Source organism: Rhinatrema bivittatum, chromosome 2 (assembly GCF_901001135.1).
Source record: "Rhinatrema bivittatum chromosome 2, aRhiBiv1.1, whole genome shotgun sequence".
Lineage (NCBI taxonomy): Eukaryota > Metazoa > Chordata > Amphibia > Gymnophiona > Rhinatrematidae > Rhinatrema > Rhinatrema bivittatum.
Genome location: NC_042616.1, coordinates 18,677,127 through 18,692,079, shown reverse-complemented (window position 1 = coordinate 18,692,079; position 14,953 = coordinate 18,677,127). Strand labels below are relative to the sequence as shown.

Here is a 14,953-nt window from a genome sequence, read left to right as displayed (position 1 = left end):
ACAATAAATACAGACATCTCTGTGCCTGCGTGTATAGAGTCTAGCCTAGTACCGCGGTTCCTCACGGGGCTCCTCCCCGTGGGAGTGGCCATCATCGCAGTACCCAACAATCCACTCCAACACCTCATAACCATAACAGTGACCTTCTTGATTCAGGATCTCAATTGGGTCATAAACCTGGACAAAAGCAGTCTCAAACCATCCCATTCTTTGGAATATCCGGGAGTCCGGTTCGACACCAAGTAGGGCAAGGTCTTTCTCCCAACCACATGGATAAGGAATTTGATGTCCCAAGTGCATCTGTTGATGAACACAATACGCCCGATGGTGTGGAGCTATCTTCAAGTCCTCGGTTTGATGGCGGCAACCCTGGAAGTAGTGCCGTGGGCGAGGGCACACATGCGACCAGTTCAACACTCCCTTCTTTCACATTGGAACCCACGTCTCAAGACTATTCATTTGGCTCCACTTACAGTTGGAAGTATGCTCTCGCCTCCAGTGGTGGTTGCAGGAAGCTCATCTGAGCAGGGTTGTGCCCCTATCTTCTCCGAACTGGCTGGTCCTCACAACAGACGCGAGCCTCCGTATCTAGGGAGCTCACTTTCAAGAACTGACGGCCCAGGGACGTTGGACCAAAGAAGAGGCAACAATAATTGCCTGGAAGCCCGGGTAGTAAGGCTGGCGTGCCTATAATTCAGCCACAGACTCCAGGGTCACTTGGTCTGCGTAATGTCGGACAATGCAATGACTGTAGCCTACATCAACCGCCAGGGAGGAACCAAGAGCCAGCAAGTGTCACAGGAGATAGACTCTTTATGGAGTGGGCGGAAATTCATCTACATATGATATTGGCCTCCCAAATCGCAGGAAAAGATAACGTCTGAGCAGACTTCTAAGCTAGGAGAGTCTGGATCCAGGAGAGTGGGCATTGTTGGAGGAAGTCTTTCAACCGATAGTAGATCGCTGGGGTCTCCCGTCCATCGACCTGCTGGCTGCATCTTACAATGCGAAGGTTCCCCAATTCTTCAGTCGCAGAAAAGATCCGTGGTCCCTAGGAATCGATGCCCTCATTCAGCTCTGGCTGGAAGAAGAGTTGTTATATGCCTTCCCTCCGTGGCCCCTACTGGGCAGATTCATTCGTAGAATCGAACACCACAGGGGTGTAGTCCTGCTATTAGCTCCAGATTGGCCCAGGGATCCGGGGTATGTGGACATGTAGAGACTCCGTGGAGAACCCCCTGTGTCTCCCACCGCACAGGGACCTGCTTCAGCAGGGACCGATCCTTGACAAGGATCCGAGTCAATTCTGTATTATGATCTGGCACTTGAGAGGGCTCGCTTGATGAAGTGAGGATATTCTGCAGCAGTAATTGCCACCTTACTCTGTGCTTGGAAGTTCTCTACGTCCCTAGCATATGTGCAGGTCTGGAGAGTATTTGAGGCCTGGTGCGAGGAACGCGGTATCCCCCCTTGGGCAGTCAAAATCCCACTAATTCTGGAATTTTTGCAGGACAGCTTGAAGAAAGGTTTGGCCCTTAACTCCTTGAAGGTGCAGGTATCGGATCTCTCCTGTTTCTGAAGGGAGTGAAACACCTTCGGCCTCCCCTACAATTGCCAGTTCCCTTGTGGAATCTTAATCTAGTATTGGAATTCTTGGCAGGTCCCGCTTTTCGGCTGCTATGCAGTCTTTCCTTGCGTTTATTAACCTTGAATATGGTGTTCCTGCTGGCTATATGCTCGGCACTTCACATCTCTGAACTACAGGCATTGTTGTGTCAGGAACTGTTCCTCCAGATGACTCCAGGACCATTACAGCTTCTTACCATTCCATCCTTGTTGCCCAAGGTAGTCTCAGAGTTTTATTTGAATCAGTCCATTTCGTTGCCTTCCTTAGATAAGCACAAGGATGCAGAGGAATACCGCCTCCTCCATCATTTCAATGTCAGTAGACTTTTGGTGCGGTATCTGGAGTTTCAGAACCGATCCGAAAGACGGATCACCTGTTTGTCCTTCATGGTGGAAGGAAGCAGGGCGAACCAGCTTCGCGGGCTACCATAGCTCGCTGGATTAAGGAGGTGATCGTGGGAGTCTGTGGAGCTCATTCCACCAGGGCTCAGGCTGTCTCATGGGCAGAAGTTAGACTGCTGTCTCCCATCGATATCTGCCTAGCGGCGACGTGATCTTCTCTGCACACCTTCTCCAGGTTCTATCACCTGGACATACAGGGCCGAGAGGCCGCAGCCTTTGCACTGGTGGTGTTACCTGGACCTGTTATTATTTGTGATAGTTGTGAGTGGATCCTTGGGCTGGTGGCAGATGACCACGCCCACGGGGGAAGATCCCGAGAGGGACCACCAGTCAGGCTCAGAGTTGGGAGACAGACACACACTAGTTCTTTTATTAAACTGTTTTAGAGAACCACCAGAGGTGGCAGTAGTGAGCTGGAGGAGCCTGGCTGGGCTGTAGTCCCTCAGGCACGGGAACAGCGATCCCAGGATGACTGAGCTGTAGAGAAACTGAGATAGTGAGTAGGCAGAGTATGCAGAGTTCAGGAACCGAACCTGGATGGTAACACTCACACAATAGTCTCTTGAAGCAGCCCAGGAGCTGGAATGAAGTAGGCCCTCGAGGAGCGAGTACCTGGTTCCAGGGAAAGCTCAGAGAGAGATGGTAACTCACTGGTGTTGCAGGCAGCAGTGACTTCCTGGCAGAAGTTGTATTCGGTAGCAGGTCCGGGAACGTGGGCCCTCGAGGAGCGAGTACCGGTTCCAGACTGTGACCTGAAAAGCAAGAGAGAGAGCGAGGCCTCCGAGGAGTGGGTACCCCTGGTAAAGTCTGAGGAGGCAAGGTATGCAAAGAGCAAATCCCATCCGCAGCGATACCTGGAGGCAGCTAGGTAGGAAACCCTTTGCTAAGTTGATTAGCTAGCAAAAAAAGAGACCTTAAATATCTGGTGATGATGACGTCATCTCAGGGGGACGCCCCTGAGGTTCGCACCACAGCTGGTACTTGAGTCGGGACCGCGCCGCGTGTGAAGACTGGATTTGGGAGGGGGAACATGTAGGGCTCCCTTATAAGCCGTTCTAATTGGTCTTTTCGAGGTGTGGAGTCGTAGCGGGATTTTTAGCTCGAGCGAGTGCTGATTGTGGATGGTTTTGTGAATGATAGTGAGAGACTTGTGAAGGATTCTAAAGCTGATAGGGAGCCAATGGAGATTCCCGAGGATGGGTGTGATGTGGTCTCCTCGGCTGGAGTTGGTTAGGATTCTGGAGCATCTGGAAGGGTTTTGTGGTAGTTGCGGGGAGGCCTAGAAGGAGGGAGATACAGTAGTCGATTTTAGAGAAAAGGGTAGCTTGGAGGACTGTCCGGAAGTCATAGAAGTGGAGCAGTGGTCTGAGTTTTTTCAGAATTTGTAATTTGAAGAAGCAGTCCTTTGTCGTGTTGTTACAGGGTTTTTTTTAAATTTAGTCAGTTATCCTGTACTACACCGAGGTCTCTCACTTGGGCAGCTGTGGCAGATGGGGGTCAGGGAGGGAAAGGCTATTGTGGTCCGAGGAAATGAGGAGTAGTTCAGTCTTGGCCGTGTTGAGGACGAGATTGAGACTGGAGAGGAGGAGCTTGATGGAGTGAAGGCAGCTGTCCCAGAACTTGAGGGTTTTGGGGAGGGAATCTGTTATGGGAATCAGGATCCGCACATCTTCGGCGTAAATGAAATGAGTTAGGTTTAGTTTAGCGAGGAACTGGCAGAGGGGTAAGAGATAGATATTAAAGCGGGGTAGGGGAGAGGGGGGAGCCTTGGGGTACTCCAAGGGTAGAACTGATGGAGGGGGATTCTTTATTGCTTATTCTGACCTTATAGTATCTATTGCTGAGGAAGGACTTGAACCATCTGAGGACTGTTCCTGAGGTACCTATGTCTGAGAGGCGGTTTAGGAGGGTGGAGTGATTCACGGTATGAAATGCAGATGAGATAGCCAGAAGTGCCAGTAGGTAAGGCACTTCTGGAAGCCAAACTGCGCGGGGTAGTGAAGGTTATGTTTGTCTAGATAGTCGGAGAGTTGGGAGTTGACTAGTCTCTCCATGAGTTTGGCGATAAATGGCAGATTGGAGATGGGGCGGAAGTTAGAGGGGTCTCCTGGATCAAGGTTTGGCTCCTTCAGTAGGGGTTTGAGGGTGGCAAGTTTCAGAGGGTCGGGGACTATTCCTTGAGACAGGGAGCAGTTTATAATTTTGGCCAGGGGTTTGGAAATGGTGTTAGGAATGGTGAGCAGTAAATTTGTCGGGATGGGATGAGGGTTTCCTCTTCTTGAGGATAGATTCAATTTTAAGGGATGAAGTGAGTTTGAAGGAATCAAAATTGACTCTCTGGTCAGGGTTGGCGGTGTAAGGGGGTATGGGGGAGGTATTAGTGGAGGTGAGAAGGGCTAAGAGGTTGGAAATTTTATTCTGGAAGAAGGCTGCAAGTTCGTTGGGCTTAGTTTGGGCTTGGTTATCGGGGATGGAAGGGGTGGATTTTGTAAGATCTGAAACATACGAGAACAGGGCCTTCGCGTTGTAGTGAATGTTGTGTATTTTGCATGCGTGGAAATCTCTTTTTGTACATAGTATGGTAGAGTCCTGTAGCTGTGCATAGATGTTTTGTAGGCAGTCAGCGAGTTTGGGTAGGGGTCTTTACGCCACTTATGTTCTTTATATCTTAGCTCTTGTTTTAGTTTCCTTAGTTCAGGTGAAAACCAGGGTTTTTTGTTCTTGAGGGTGGGATTGATTTCTTTAGCTGTTAAGAGGCAGATCTTGTTGGCTACTGAGTTCGGGATGTTGAACCAGGAGATGGCTGAGTCTGCGTTTGAATAATCTAAGTTGTGTAGTTCTTTAGATAGGAGGGAACTCCATGGAGCAGGGTTTTCGAAAGTGAAGGGTGGTTCGGGGGGGGGGGGGGGGGGGGGGGAAGTGTCAGTTTTTCTTTTACCATGAGGTCGGGGGTGATCATTGAGTGGTCTGGCCAAGGGACTGGGGTACAGGTGGGGGGAGAGGTGTGAGTGAGGCAGGGGTTTATGAAGGTGAGATCTAAGGTGTGGCCTGCTTTGTGGGTGGGGCCATTGATGATTTGCTTAAACCCTCATGGCCTTGAAGGAAGCCAGAATGGCTTCACAGTTAGGGGATAGCGGAGTCGCGTCAACATGGAGGTTAAAATCCCTCATGATAATAGCTGGGGAGTCGCTGTTAATGTGTTTGGCAATGAATTCTATGAGGGGGGAGGCATTGGAGTCTAGTAGCCCTGGGGGGGGATGTAGACTAGACAGATTTGCAATTGACTAGATTTGAAGAGGCCGATTTCGAATTTAGGAGTGGTCTTCGCAGTCTGGGAGATTAGTTTGAGTTCTTTTTTGGTGGCTAATAGTAGGCTGCCGCCTTGTTTTTTGTGTCTGGTTAGAGAGCATATATCGTAAAGGTAATTGGTTTATCAACGTTATGTCGGTGGTTTTTAGCCAGGTTTCTGTGATAGCACAGATGTCTGGCTTCGAGTCTAGTAGGTAGTCGTTGAGAATATAGGGGTTTTTTTGTGAGGGATTGAGCATTGAAGAGAGTCAGTGTGAAGATGGTGAGTCCAAGGAGTTGTGTGATGGGGGAAGTCATGATGGGTACAAGGGATCTCTGATGATGGATTAGGGACGGGGTAGGGTGTTTTGTATGGCTGCGGAGGTAATGTTTGATGATGGGGATGGGGAAAGGTTGCATCTTTGTTTGGGAGTAGAGGGGTAAGTTGTGGTGTCGGAAGAGTGTGGAGGGGTATAGGCTGATTGATGTATCTGTTGTGGTTAAGGGCCGTGTGACCACCTGTATAGGTTAAAGTTTGAGACAATGTTGAGGCTAGAGATTGCATGAAAGAATGTAAAATGAAAGCGACTGCAAGTATTGGGTGATTATTGAAGGGTGGAGGAATAGGGTGGGATGGTGTTTGGGTGTTGCAACAGGTTTTGAAGGAAGGGGGGAAGAGAAAGGGGATAGTAAATGTTGCAGCCGGGGGGGAAGGCTATGTAGGCTCAGTGGGGTGGTTGTTGAGGCAGAAAAGAGGCAGCACAAAGGAGCATACTAAGGGGAAGCCCCCTAGTTGCGCTCCTTTGTCGCACGACGCCTGGCGCACAACGCCAGAAGTTAGTACTTGTTTTTAGAAGGCCTCCGGGCGTCGCGGTTGGTGATGTCGCTGGGTGGGCGGGATCTCGGTCCGGCGCCAAGCGTGGAGGGTTGGCAGTAGGCCCCGATCGATCGCGGGGAGGGCCGAGTGGAGCGAAGGGCACCCTGACCCCGATGGGTCAGTGCCGAACGCGCGGATACAAGCGGCCACCTCGAGCAGGGCAAAAGCTATGACTTCTTGCTGTCCCCTTCAAGGAAGCATTCCTCAAGTGACATTCAGCTTTCAGAACCTGACGCGGATCCGTGTTTGGAAAATGCTCTGCTTCAGGGGTGCGCGTCAGGTTCTGATAGTGGATTACTGAATAGCACTCGGGGAATGTTTCATTGAAGGAGACGGCAAGACGTCCCAGCTATGATAAGTCCTTTTAATTGCAAATATGAGACACATTGCAAAATAAAGTAACTTAAAATTAAGAAGTGCTCACTATTATCCATTATTGGAAGCACGTTCAGATGAGGTCAATGATCATAGTGAAGCACCGATTGCATTTTCAAGATTAACGGTAGCTAATTTCAACTGAGTGCTGGCCATCACAGGGCTATTTAAATATAGTTTGTTAGTTTACAAAATGGTTTTTGTTATGTGTGAGTTACATAAATCAACATGCTGAGAGACTTTATACACCTGACTGAGTTGAGATGTTCAGTCCTCAGCTTCATCCTCCTCTGAGACCCAGCGCTGTGCTCTATTTCATCCCAGAATGCTGTAGAAAGGAGGTGATGTGGCAGCTTTATACCCCTGATCCCTCTAGCTGTATTAATGCTGGAAAAACCCTGACCATTGTCACTGTGAGTCTCCCTCACATCAAGTAATGTCAATCTTTTATTTTCTTATCTAGAGGTCGATGCATCCAAGAGAAGATATGAGGAGACGCATCCTGAGGAACCCACTAAACATCTGGCAGTGACTAAGATGTTATTGAAGAAAGATGGAGCGGATACCTGCCCCTGCTGTGACTGGGAGGAAAACTGCTGGAGGCAGTGCAAGCCAGAGGAAAAGCTGAGAGACCCGGCAGGAGACTCCACTAAGAATGTGATTCCCTGTGAGCAAAGCACACAACACCTGAGAAGACATGCCGGGTTGAGACTCTATTCAGGCAGTGAATGTGCAAGTAAAGTAATAAAAGTTCAGCAGAAGATTCATACAAAAGAGAAATCATTTCCATGTAGAGAATGTAATAAAAGCTTCATTTATCCATCACAACTGAAAATACACCAGAAGATCCACTCAAGAGAAAAGCAATTTACAGGTATGGACTATGATACAAGCTTCACTTGGAAATCAAAAATGAAAAAGCATCAAAAGATGCACCCAGGAAAGAAACAATTTACATGCACTAGGTGTGATAAATGCTTCATTAGCAAATCATACTTGAAACAACATGACAGAATCCATACAGGAGAGAAACCATTTTCATGCACTGAGTGCAATAAATGCTTCCGTTCGAAAAATGAACTGAAAATACACAAAATTATCCATACAGGAGAGAAACCATTTATATGCAGTGGGTGTGATAAACGTTTCAGTAGAAAATCAACTCTGAAAATGCATGAAAGGATCCACACAGGAGAGCGACCATATACATGCACTGTGTGTCATAAAATCTTCAGTTGGAAAACTGTACTGAAAAAGCACGAGAAGATTCATACAATAGAAAAACCATTTAAATGTACTGAGTGTGTTAAAAGCTTCAGTTGGCAATTTAAACTGAAAATTCATAAAAGGATGCACATCGGAGATAACCAAATTGCTTGCAGTGAGTGTGATAAAATCTTCAGGTGTAAATTAGAATTGAAAAGGCATGAAAGGATACACACAGGAGAGAAACCATTTAAGTGCAATGAGTGTGATAAAAGTTTCAGGCATAAATTTCAACTGAAAAGGCATGAAAGAGTCCACACAGGAGAGAAACCATTCACATGCAAAGAGTGTGATAAAAGCTTTGGGCATAAATTTCAACTGAAAAGGCATGAAAGGATCCACACAGGAGAGAAACCATTTACATGCAATGAGTGTGATCAAAGCTTCAGGTGTACATTACAACTGAAAAGGCATGAAAGGATACATACAGGAGAGAAATCATTTTCATGCACTGAGTGTAATAAAAACTTTCTTTGGAAATCAGAACTGAAAAGCCATGAAAGGATCCACAGAGGAGAGAAACCATTTACATGCACTGAGTGTAATAAAAATTTTATTTGGAAATCTGAACTGAAAAGGCATGAAACAATGCACACCGGAGAGAAACCATTTGTATGCATAGAGTGTGGTAAAAGCTTCAGTAGGAAATCAGACATGAAAAAGCATGAAAAAATCCACACGGGAGAGAAGCCATTTTTATGCACCAAGTGTGATAAAAGCTTCGGTAGGAATTCAGACCTGAAAATTCACGAAAGGATCCACACGGGAGAGAAACCATTTTTATGCACAGAGTGTGGTAAAAGCTGCAGTAGGAAATCAGACATGAAAAAGCATGAAATGATCCACACAGGAGAGAATGTATTTACTTGCAATGAGTGTGATAAAAGCTTCAGTAGGAAATCAGACTTGAAAAGTCATGAAAAAATGCATACAGGAGAGAAACTATTTCCATTTAAGTATTTATTTATTTAGGTGTTTTATATTCTGTCATTCCAGAACAAGATCGCAACAGTTTACAATATAATCATTCATATTTGTACATTTTCAGAGTTGGCATTACAGCAAATGCGAATTCTAATTCAACTACCTTTACACTTTACATCTGTCATTACTTATTGCTGACTTCACTACCATTGTCTCTTGTATTGACATTGAACTTTTCGGTATATTGGTATTTTATGTTAAATCGTAAGCTTTTCTGAAGAGCCAGGTTTTCAGTTCACGGTTTGAAGTTCTTTTTTTCTGTTACTTGGCGTAATGACTCCACAACTTGGGGCCTGCTAGATTGTGTATTCCGAGTAGAAGGCACCATTAGAAGTCCTTTTTTTGACTGGGAGGATCAAGATGGCTGCCTGACACGGTTTTTAGGAGCTCCTCATTTTCTTCAGTTTGCTTTACACACTATGCCTCATACCAAGCATAAGGTCAAGATCCGGGAATTGGTCCCAGCCACCCCTGAATCTGTCCCTTCCCACTTCACTATTGAGGGCTTCTTTTCTCCTGCACCTGATGTTTCTCCGGTGGCGTCCTTGGCGTCTCGTGCAGTGGAGCGGGCGGTCTTGTTGCCGGACCTGGAAGTTACATCACCCCCAGAGCACCGCTGACGACTCCTCTCCCACCAGCTTCGGCGAACTCGGGGGGGTCTCGCCACCATGTGGATATGCTGATCCTGGCTTGGCGGTTTCTGGCGAGGGCTCTCCCGTGGTGGCCACAACAGGCTTGCCTGTCGCTTTGGAGCCTGGCTCAGCGATTCCGGTGCAGTTGGAGAGGCCCATGAATGAAGCTGAATTGCTGGTCAAGCCCCGAGTGACTGCCAACTCCACAGGGGAAAATGGAAGATCTTGGTAAGCTGAACGTTTTGAAGATGGCCGAGGTATGGAGCCTGTTCTCTTTCGTCCTGCACTTCCAAAGCCTCTATTATTACTATTGGCTCTCTTTGGTAAGCACCAATGGCTCTTGAGAAATCTGTTTCAATTTTGGTTGAAGTTACTTCCACATTTTCTGGTCGTTCTTGAATCAGAGATGGCTTCTCATTCGCAGAAACTTTCTGTTTTGGTACATCAAGCCTCTTCTTTCCAACAAGTTCAAGATATGCTGGTTAAATCTGATTTCTCCCATTCTAGAAAACGGGAAAACATTGAAAATTCCATTCGTTACTTAAACCTTCAGATATGGAACTTTCCTCAATCGAATCTAATTTCCCCGATTGATTTGGTTAAGAAATATATAACAGAGGTTTTAAAAATACCCCCCGAAGCAATGCCCGCTTTTGCTAAAGCTCGAATTTGATTGACCATGTTCAAGTGTCGGATTTGGATTTGAGCCAGTTTTTGGGATCTTCCCCGGATACAGTGATTTCCACACCTGGGACTTTTTTTCTTTCCTTCGATTTTTCTCAGGATAGAGATCTGATTTTACGTTCCTTTTTCCGATATCGACAGTCCCTTTACTTTGGTCAACGAGTCTGGATGTTTCCTGACATCACACGTTCCACTCAGGAACGCCAGAAAAACTTTTTACTAATGCGCCTCGAGGTCACCTTGGAATTAAACGTGTATACTTTGATCCTGTTCATTTACGTTCTTACTTAGATGTCCCATCCCTCGGCTAATCCTGCTTGACTTTTGATCATTGCATTCGTATTTTTGTTTCAACAAGTGCTGCCTCTTTCTTCCATTTTTATTTTCTCTTTTTTTTTGTATGTTAATAAATATACCACTCCTTTTTCATCTTGGGATCTCCCCTATTTTCCTTAATTGTATTTCCTGGGGATTTCTTTTCCTTTTTTTCTTTATTATTATTACTGCTTAAGGTCTCAAGTTTGTATGCTTGCTGAAAATTTTGAAATTTCAGTAGAAATATAAAGTTTAAGAAGTCCTTTGTTTTGCGATCTCAGGGCTCTCTGTGGTGTTGAAGTCTGACTCCTAATAAGCATGGGTCAGTATTGTTGACGATAGGGTTAATGCTTTATAATAGGTTGTTTGGTCAGGGAGCCAGTGCAGTGCCATCACCGACGGGGTGATGTGATCAGATTTCCTTGTTCCTAGTAAGAGTCTAGCAGAGGCATTTTGGAGTAACTGTAGTGGTTTTAGTAGGCCTGAAGGTAAGCCTAGTAATAGGGAGTTGCAGTAGTCTTGGTTTGAGAATATTAATGTTTATAAGACAGTGCGGAAGTCCTGGATTGTTAGTAGAGGTTTCAGTCGGTGTAATATTCTAGGTTTGGTGTATCCTGTTTTTATTAATTTTCTTTTGTACTTTTTCATGGTGAAGTTCTCATCAATTTGTTCTCCTAAGTCTCGTGCTTGATTAGAGGGAGTAGTAGTAATTCCTAGGTCTAGTGTTGGCAGTTTGGAGAGATACAACGATAATCAATTTTGGGGTTTTTTGGATTTAGAGTTCCAGTTGAGAAAGATTTTGTTGTGTTTCCTTCATGTATGTTGACAGGGACTACGCAGTTTTTTCAAAGGTTTTGTCGAATGGGATGTAGAATTGTATGTCGTCTGCATAGAGGAAGAACTTGATTCCTAGATTAGCCAGTAGTGTGCATATAGGCAGCAAATAAATGTTGAATGGAGTGGCTGAGAGAGCTGAACCTTGGGGGACAGCTGTATCAATTGGGAAGGTGGCGGATATTTGTTTGTCAAGTTTTACTTGAAATGTCCTTGCTTTTAGGAAGGAGGAGAACCATTTGTTGACATTTTCATCTATTCCAAATTCTCTCGGTGGCATAGCAGGGAGTGGTCAACTGTGTCGAATGCTGCTATAAGATCAGTTAGTACCAGGATAAATGATTCATTGTTATCAAACCCTTAGAGGATAGGGTCAGCTAAGGAAATGAGTAGAGTTTTTGCTGAGTGTTTTTTTCTGAATGCGAATTGGTGATTTTGTAATTGTATTAACACTGCTTTCTCTAGGACCTTAGCGATGACTGGCAAGTCGGATATCGGTTGGTAATTGTCCCAATCGTCTATTCTGCCAGTTTTATGTTTTAGTATTGATTTAATTACAGCTTGTTTTGCCTTATTGGGGACCATTCCTTCTGCTAGTGAATGGTTTATTATGGTTATCAATATCGGAATTATTACATTGTTTATGCACTGTGATAAAAGCTTCCTTTGGAAATCATTTCTGAAAAGGTATGAAAGAATCCACACAGGAGAGAAACGATTTACATGCACTGCGTGTGATAGAAGCTTCAGTAGGAAATCAGACCTGAAAAAGTATGAAAGGATCCACATGAGAGAGAAAACATTTTCGTGCAGTGAAGTTAATAAAAGCTTCAGTAGGAATTCAGAATTGAAAATGCATGAAGTGATCCACAGAGGAGGAAAATTATTTACAATCGCTGAGTGTGATAAAAGCTTAAGTTGGTTATCGGACCTGAAAAGTCATGAAAGGATCCACGTAGGAGAGAAACCATTTTCCTGCATTCAGTGTGATAAAAGCTTCATTTGGAAATCAGACCTGAAAAGTCATGAAAGAATGCATACAGGAGAGAAACTATTTATATGCACTGTGATAAAAGCTTCTGTTGGAAATCAATTCTAAAAAGGCATGAACGAATCCACCCTGGAGAGAAACCAGAAATATGAGGATGGACAACATGTCATCTCCAATATTAAGGTCTAGCGAGGAATATTCCAAGGTGACTCCCTGTAACTGCTTTTTTGTGTGGTGTTAAACCCACTGAGTTTGAATGTGTCCTTGCCCTCTCCTCACCCAGAAAAATTGACTGAGCAATGGAGTGCAGACCTGCGGCTTGAGATTAAGGCGTCTGACATCAGTAGGGCATTTGATGTGCTTTATAAATGTACGGTCCCTGTCAACCTGCGAGAAATTCAATTTAAAATCATACACCGTTTTTTGGGGGGATTTTTGTTGAAAATCTGTTTATTGATTACAGAAGTCACTTACAACTTAGCAAAACCAATACGTTATTAATAAAACGCAATGCAAGAAAGCTGATTGTATAACACTATGAGAAATGACTGTGCCTTCCAGAAGAAAAAGTCCCTTCTCCTTCCCCCCGATAATCCTGACTTTGGCTAACCATTACTTCACCAGTAGTGTATTAACACCAGAACTGCGAATTCGGCATGATACAGAGTCCGAATAAAGCTTCCAAACCTGGAGAAATAATTTGTCTCCTACAGTTTTTCTAAATAACAGACATTTTTTCCATAAGCTGTACGTTATGCATTGGAAGACGCCGTTGTGCTAGGGCAGGCCTATCAGGTGTTATCCACTGTAATAATATACACTTTGGGGCAGATTTAAAAAGCCCTACATGCGCCGGGCCTATTTTCAAAAGGCCCGGTGACACGCATAAAGCCCCGGGACGCGTGTAAGTCCTGGGGCTTGCAAAAAGGGGCGAAGGTGGGGTGGGGGCGTGGCCAGAGGCCACCGCACGGCCGCTGGGCCGGGATCGCGCACCCGCAGTTGGCCGGCGCGCACAAGTTACGCCTCTGGCAGACGTAACTTGTGAGATAAAGGTACGGGGGGCTTTTTTTCGGGCTGGGGGGCAGGACAGGTAGGGGAAGAGAGGGGAAGGTGGGGTGGGAAGAAAAGTTCCCTCCGAGGCTGCTCCGATTTGCACCCCCTTGCGCGCGCGGACCCCTGATTTTATAACATTGCATTCTAAAAATCGTCCCCTCGAATTTCCCTCCAAAAAAATCCTTGGGTTCCCACGCACCTCAAAAAAGCGTAAAAATCTTTATTTTCCAAATCATATTTCTCTTTCAGTGTTAGAAAAGTAACCACCCCCTGTGGAGAATGCATCAAAAATTGACCAATATGTTTAAGACCATTTGTGACGAATAACCTGGTCTCACCCAGGCATAAAGTTTCCATTCTCCCAGAGTGGCAAAAAAATAGAAACTTTAGGGAAAGCCGATACTTAACCCACGCCCAAGTCCAAGCTTGAAGAACAGCAAAAAACAACAGGTCCAACCGGAGTCCAGGGGGCACAACTCCATGCAAAATATATGACATCCCTAAAGGTTTCACTAACCCCTCATCTGTGACAGTGCTAGTCCCACCAAGCCAATCCCGAACCACCTGAAGACACGCCACGTTGTAAACCCGCAGATTGGGCACTTTGAAACTTCCATCCCGAATTCCAAGTTGTAGTTGGGCTAACTTCATACACTCCCGTTTTTTATTCCAAATAAATTGAGAAATTCCGTTATTCCACAGTAGGACATCTTTCTTTGTAAGCCATATCGGCAGTGTTTGCAATAAATATAGCCACTTTGGTAGAATAACCATCTTGGTCAGTTGACAATGGTAGGAACCACCAGCTCTCTAACAAACGTTTGGTAGTATCCATTAAAGGGGTAATGCTGAGCTGGTAAAGTCTAGAAAGATCTCTGGGAATCCAGAGTCCTAATAAATAAGTTAACTCATCTTCTGCCCAACCTGGTGTGATGTCAATCACAAGACAAGTCCAACACTAAGGGACAGATTTTGTAATCTGTCGCGCGCATGTTATAAAATCCGGGGTCGGCGCGCAAGGGGGTGCACACTTGTGCACCTTGAGCGCGCCGAGCCCTGATGGCTTTCTCCGTTACCACCACCACCCCCCACCTTCCCATCCCTTCCCCTATGTAACCCACCCCCCAGCCCTACCTAAATCCCCCTCTTCCTTTATTTCTTTAACCACGCCTGCCTCTGTGCTGCAGGCCTCAGTCCCGCTCCCTCCCCGCCCATTTTTTAAGCCCTGGGACATACGTGCATCCCGGGGCTTGCGTGTGTTGCCGAGCCTATGCAAAATAGGCTCAGCACGCGCAGGTAGATTTTAAAAGGGTTACTTGTGTATATTACGGGGTAGATTTTCAAACCGCGCGATTTGGCGTACTTTTGCTGGCGCATCAGGCGCCAGCAAAAGTACGCGGGATTTTAGTAGATACGGGCGTAGCTGCTAAAATCCTGGATCGGCGCGCGCCGGCTATACGGAATCGATAGGATCGGCGCGCACAAGGCTATCTATTCCGTATAGCCGGCGCGCGCCGAGCCGCGCAGCCTACCCCCGTTCCCTCCGAGGCCGCTCCGAAATCGGAGCGGCCTCGGAGGGAACTTTCTTTTGCCCTCCCCTCACCTTTCCCTCCCTTCCCCTACCTA

At 45.9% G+C, this 14,953-nt stretch overlaps 1 protein-coding gene across 1 annotated transcript in view; it reads left to right on the top strand.

The window, feature by feature from the left end:
* Window positions 1-13,190, top strand: part of LOC115083625 (oocyte zinc finger protein XlCOF6-like) — a 65,785-nt gene extending 52,595 nt beyond the window's left edge. The window contains exon 4 of the mRNA XM_029587545.1: window positions 7,032-13,190. Coding sequence (XP_029443405.1) covers window positions 7,032-8,806 — 1,775 coding nt within the window. The 3' untranslated portion in view covers window positions 8,807-13,190. The remainder of the gene's footprint in view (window positions 1-7,031) is intronic.
* The last annotated feature ends 1,763 nt before the right edge of the window (window positions 13,191-14,953 follow it).